Genomic DNA, 6,220 nt, shown 5'->3' on the forward strand with positions numbered 1-6,220 from the left:
CCTTGCAATAGTCCTCTGCCTAGGGTGCTTGATCCTCTCCAACCAAAAACCCTGAACTTACCTGGAGATGATCCTCATGGAATGTGTAGTCCCAGCAGTGGCCACTACAGCATTTTGGCACTGCTGAGACCACTTGGCTGCCAGTTAACCAGATTGGCCAGCAGCTCTCCAGGGCTTTCTGTCACTGAGGGGCAGGAAGTCCACTGTCAACTTGTGAAGGCTACTGCTCACTTATTAATCAGAATGTAACCTTTATGAAATCTGCAAATACTGCCAATGACCATTTCTGCTGGAGTGTGATGACTAAAATCATTCCCCACTATCACTGTACAGTTCACCCTAAGAAGCTGTGCTGTGTGGGATATATTCATTATCAGAAAGAGGGAGACTAAAAGTTTTATTAAGAACAGAGATAGTGGTTTACTTTACATTTTACCATAATATATATAATTTTTTGAAACTTAAATTAGCATTAAAACCATAGCCATTATTGGGGCTAAATATCAGTTTTGATTTAACAACATTGCAAAAATAAGAGAATTATCGTGACAATATTCACGATCAAAATAATTTCTTATCTCATCACCTTGTGCACAGGATTTTATAAATGTAAAACAAAATCATCAATCGAATAGAGTGAGTTCTTCTCTCCCTCACTACCACTCCCTCCCAACCCCCAACCCTCCCCATACAACATACAAACGGCTCTGTATACTTTGTGTCAGTACCTTGTGGAGATTTAAAACTGAGCTACTCATAGTGGGTAGATGGACAAAATGGCCACAATCTTTGCTCCGGGGTTGAAAGCGCAAAGTTGGGGCATCTTCTGGTTCCACAAAGCTGACCCACAAAGAAATGCCCCAGAAGGTCAGATTTTTATTCCTGAGTGGAGGGACACACTGGAAGTTTGGTTGGAAAAGCCCAGAACAAGACTGAAAGTTGCTGGGTTCAGAGGCAAGCTGACCAGAAGGATTGCCTTCATGCACTGGTACTGTATTGAAGTTTAATTTTAAAGAATAAATCATCCCTCCAGTCCTAACTTGCCTTCGTGCAAAAGCATATTTCCCATAAAACAGCCCCTTACAACCTGCCAGATCAAGGAAAGCTCGCTACCCAGAAACTTTTTAAATCCCCTAACTCAATTCATTGCTAATCATGCTCCATCTGCCACTCTTTACTTTTAGGCTTACCAATCCAACTCATATTGTTGCTGCTGTAGAAGACCCTGGGATCCATGTGGAGATTAGATCAATAAAATTCTATGAACATAAATTTGGTGTCCAAGTGAAGGGGATGGTATATTTAGGGGTGACTGACTCCTCACCTCCACCAATGAGAAAACTCATCATGCCACTTATCGGTGAAACACAACCCTCAATAGAGGAGGCCTGCATCAGAAGGTGGTGATGGACAGAGGCAAACAGCTTCTGGGTCTTAGAGATAAACTTCCCCGAGGCCCAGGAGTCAAGGCATTCAGCAGCTAAAGGCAAGGTTTTTATTTTTTGAGTCTCACAGGGTGAGAATCATGGGGAGAAGGAGTTCAGAAGCAAAGCTGTGGAATTGGTCTTCAGTGTCAATCCCTTGCTTCAGAACTGCCGCTAGTTGGCCCCACGTGTGGGGGAAAATGGAGCTCCCTACAACAATCCAGCAGACAGAATACCCTGGTTTCTCAGTTGGGAAATTAACCTTCATCTGCTGGGGAAGTAGGATATCAGGTTTCATGATGAGTTGAGTCACTTTACTGCTCATTAATTGACCACTGAAGGGCATTAATTGTTGGCGAATCAAGCAGATCATCAATGCATCTTCTCATCTAGCACTTAATTACTAGGACACTGATAAAGGGGCTAGTATCTCTCCAGGGCCATAATGCCCAATTATTTTCCCTTCTCACCACCTCCAATGATAACATAATCATGTTAGAAGTGCATATCTCAGGTTTTGTGGGCGGCACGGTGGCACAGTGGTTAGCACTGCTGCCTCACAGCGCCAGAGACCCGGGTTCAATTCTCGCCTCAGGCGACTGACTGTGTGGAGTTTGCACGTTCTCCCCGTGTCTGCGTGGCTTTCCTCCGGGTGCTCCGGTTTCCTCCCACAGTCCAAAGATGTGCAGGTCAGGTGAATTGGCCCTGCTAAATTGCCCGTAGTGTTAGGTAAGGGGTAAATGTAGGGGTATGGGTAGGTTGCGCTTCGGCAGGGCGGTGTGGACTTGTTGGGCCGAAGGGCCTGTTTCCACACTGTAAGTAATCTAATCTAATCTAAGTTTCACTAATGTTGGAAAAGACTTGGAAATTCTATTAATTTACATTCCTTAAATTCAATAAAGCCTTACTATAAAAAATATCCATTATAGCAACAAACATTGGAATTCATTGGCATTGTGACATTTGCCATTTATCGGGTCCGTTTAACCTGGCGCCAAACAGAATAAGTGACAGGCAATTCAGGACAAAATGAGCAAGATTTTCTTTCCAACTCTGTGGTGAACCTTTGGAATTATCCACCCCAGATGGCTGCTATGGATGAGTCATTAAGTGTGTTCAATGCAGAGATTGAGAGATTTCTATGCATTAAAATTACTGCAGGACAGTGCAGGAAAGTGATGTGGAAGTAGAAGACCAACTATGAGCTCATTGAGTCACAGAGTGGGCTTGACTGGCTGAATGGCCTATTCCTGTTCCCATTTCTTAGCTTCTTTGACAGATCCTTGTGATAGGTACTTCTGACAGTTGACACTTGACCTTGGAAGAGGAGAAAGTGAGGATTGCAGATGCTGGAGATCAGAGGAGAGAGTATGATGCTGGAAAAGCACAGCAGGTCAGGCAGCATCCAAGGAGTAGGAGAATCAACATTTCAGGCATAAGCCCTTCATAGGACTCAGGACTCAATCTGAAGTGCTTATGCCCAAAACATCCTGCACCTCGGATGCTGCCTGACCTGCTGTGCGTTTCCAGCATTACACTCTTGCCTCTGACATTTGATCTTGACAAGTTTGCTAACAGGACACACAAGTTTGACAAAATCGAGTTTATGTATTTTCTACACATGTTTATGTCTACTTTTAACAATTCCAAAGGACATGTTACTTCCCCCCCAAAAGATGCAGCATACTCTAGTGGGGTACCTTACCTCTCCAAGTGGAGGCGGCGCCCTGGTGATGTGAATGAATCACAAAGTTCATACTTGCTCTTACCTGATCTAATCTGCATATGACAGAGTCCAAGGCTACAAAAATTTTAAGTCTGTGGAGGCAGATGACAATTTAAATAGCTAGCTGCCTCTACAAAATACACATAACACAATTAGTCCCTTTTCCCACCCCAAGGAAAATGGGAAATATCATTTTTGGGGTGACTGCTGTATTTTCACCCTGATGGTGTCAAATGTGTCCAAGGTTTGGGTTTTAAGTGATTAAAATGGCTCATTTTTAAAATAAGCCCATTTGTAATTATATTAAAGTAACCATATCACATTACACATTACATGAAAAGCACTTCTCAAATCATTTAATATCTTGCAATTGGTAGACATATCATGGATTATGTCCAAAGCTTAAACTGTATCCTATTTTGTCAGTCCAAACAAGACAATCAAGTTTTCTTTACAAAAAAAATCAAATGTTACTACATAAAGCATTTTTAGTTAGTTGTTATATCTCTGTTAGTTGTTACAAACTGGAAAACAAGATTCAAAGAAGTGAAGGTGTTAATATAGTTAAGAGGATATTCAAACAACGAAATAGGGGGGAAATAATGACTAATTATTTTAAAACAAAGCAAAATACTGCAGATGCTATAAATTGTAATAAATAATATTATTTCATTGCATAATAAGTATATTTCCATTCAAATAGCTATTCCCATTATAAAGTGGCTTTATACAAGTAGTCCAGAGATGATACTCCATCAAATCAAATTACCTTTTTCCCTTATTTTAATTGAATTGCTGCAAGTCCAGTGTATAATATAAATGAAACCTACTCCTGGTTTGATTATTTAGTTTTATAATACTATACTGAGAGTTACTTCCTTGAATTTTTAATAGGATTTCTGTTAGCATTGCTCAGAAATAATTCCAAACAACATGATTCTCTCCTCATTAATTCATTACAGAAAGAGTTTACATCAGCAAAGGGAGAATACGTGAAGACGTTCATAGTGCACCAGTGAGAATGTCAATTATAGCCTTCTCATTCATCTCAGTGTCAGTTGCATAAAAAAGAAAAATCTCTTCAGTGCTCTGTATTATTGATGCCCTTTATAGCTGCAGAAAACATTGCCTTTTTAAACACACTGGAAATATTACTGCATCAGTGTAAAAATAGACAAAGTTGTCTATTCAGAATGGTCATTGAATGGACAGATTTATATCTCATGATGTGTGTTGTGCTTCTTTCATTGATGTTTAAAGACAGAACAAATATTTTAGTGTAAATATCCATTAGACAACTTTAAAAAAACACTATCCGGAAAAACAATACAACAAGTTTAAAACCTGTATCTGTTTTTGGTGGTCAAGTTAATGCAAACATGCAAGGTAAGAATGCACCAAAGCATTTGGCCCGAGGTTACGGGGAGGGCTACAAGAAAACACAAAAAAACAATTGAAACCACACAGAGTCACAATGCAAACTTCACCTTGATTCACTTTCAGGGATTGGAGAAGAACAGCTGAAATAGAATTTGCAGGAAAAGCAAAGAGTTAGAAATCTAGCACAAGGTCAAATAGGAGAGAAGCTAGATAATCAAACTATCTCAGCACACTGCCAGGAAGCAAATGAAAGCTGCTACAGCAGAAGATGAAGTTGCTCTTGGCTGCCCACCAGCTTCTACCCATGTGGTAAGACAAGGATTCATGAATGTCCTATAAGAGAAAAGGGATAAGGTCTGATGCAGGGGAGGCTGCAATTTTCCTTGCCATTCCAAAGGGACACGGCTGTTCTTCCTGGCCAGAAGGAATATCTTCTAACTCACTTGGAGTGTCTCTTCAACATTTCCATTGGCTATTGACCTAATAAGGTCTTGCACCAAAGCTGCAATTGTATCCCCATTCGGGCCCAGGTAAAATGTCAAAGCAGTCACAATTGTATTATGCTTTAGATGTATGCCTCATTGCCCTACAAAATCCCTCAGATCAATATCAAGAGCAGGGGGATGGAGTTGACCTTTGTTCTAGCAGATAACCTACTTGTTGCTCAACTGAACACCTGCTTGAATTCTGCTGTGAGACCATTAAAAAAAATTGATCCAAAGGAGTTCCCATATGTTTGGAAGACTTTCTATATTACTGATGTTGGGGGATGGCTTGGCGAAGGACCTTGAACCAGTAGAACTTGCTGTTCTTTCTTTTTAAGGAGTAGTAATCCCTCAACCAAAAGAGTAATAAGCCCTCAATAAAAGAACAGTCCATATGGAAAATAGAACTACTATTGCAGAAATGGATCATCAGAACAATGCCAAACTTAAATCTTGAACATCTATTTCAGAATCAGAATATTTCCACCTATCAGCGAAAGGAAGGATCTTCCCAGGCACCAAATGACATGGGATTTGGTGAGATGGTGAGGGAATTCCAATGAGGTGATCTGCAAGGAGTTTCGCAACCACAAGAGCAATTGCTCAATTTTCCAACCAAATGTTGAATGGTGAGATGCGATTCTCACTAATGAGCAACAAGGGGCCTTCTTGAACACATTAGCATGAATTGACATCTCATTGCCCAATCTCACTTCATCGATATGTAGTTCCCCTTTCTCCCATCTGCCTGTTAGAAACTGAATGGTGACAACTCCACGCAGCACCCCCAACGTTCCTGATGGAGGGCTTATGCACCAAAATATCGACTCTGCTGCTCCTCAGATGCTGCTTCACCTGCTGTGCTTTTCCAGCACCACACTTTTTGACTCTGATCTCCAATAACTGCAGTCCTCACTTTCTCCTGGTGTCAATTACTGACATGCAAGAGATATTGGTAACCTGGTGATTCCAGCTCACTGCTTGCTTATCCGGACTGCCATCTTAGATGCCAATCACCAACATCTCAGAGCGCTAGTAGGAAGCTGCACGGTGGCACAGTGGTTTGCACTGCTGCCTCACAGCGCCAGAATCCCCGGTTCAATTCCCGCCTCAGGGGCCTAACTGTGTGGAGTTTGCACATTCTCCCCGTGTCTGCGTGGGTTTCCTCCGGGTGCTCCGGTTTCCTCCCACAGTCCAAAGATGTG

The 6,220-nt window shown here is 41.5% G+C and overlaps 1 protein-coding gene across 34 annotated transcripts in view; it reads right to left on the bottom strand.

Annotated features, from left to right (window-relative positions):
* Nucleotides 1-6,220, bottom strand: part of ank2b (ankyrin 2b, neuronal) — an 892,118-nt gene that overhangs the window by 102,949 nt on the left and 782,949 nt on the right. For 27 of the 34 annotated variants that reach the window (XM_043697402.1, XM_043697316.1, XM_043697278.1 and 24 more), the window contains one exon: nt 4,638-4,670. The exons of the other annotated variants lie outside the window; for them this stretch is intronic. In XM_043697402.1, coding sequence (XP_043553337.1) covers nt 4,638-4,670 — 33 coding nt within the window. The remainder of the gene's footprint in view (nt 1-4,637; nt 4,671-6,220) is intronic. 34 annotated transcript variants of the gene reach the window in all.

The sequence above is a fragment of the Chiloscyllium plagiosum genome, chromosome 1, assembly GCF_004010195.1.
Source record: "Chiloscyllium plagiosum isolate BGI_BamShark_2017 chromosome 1, ASM401019v2, whole genome shotgun sequence".
In the NCBI taxonomy this organism is placed as follows: Eukaryota; Metazoa; Chordata; class Chondrichthyes; order Orectolobiformes; family Hemiscylliidae; genus Chiloscyllium; species Chiloscyllium plagiosum.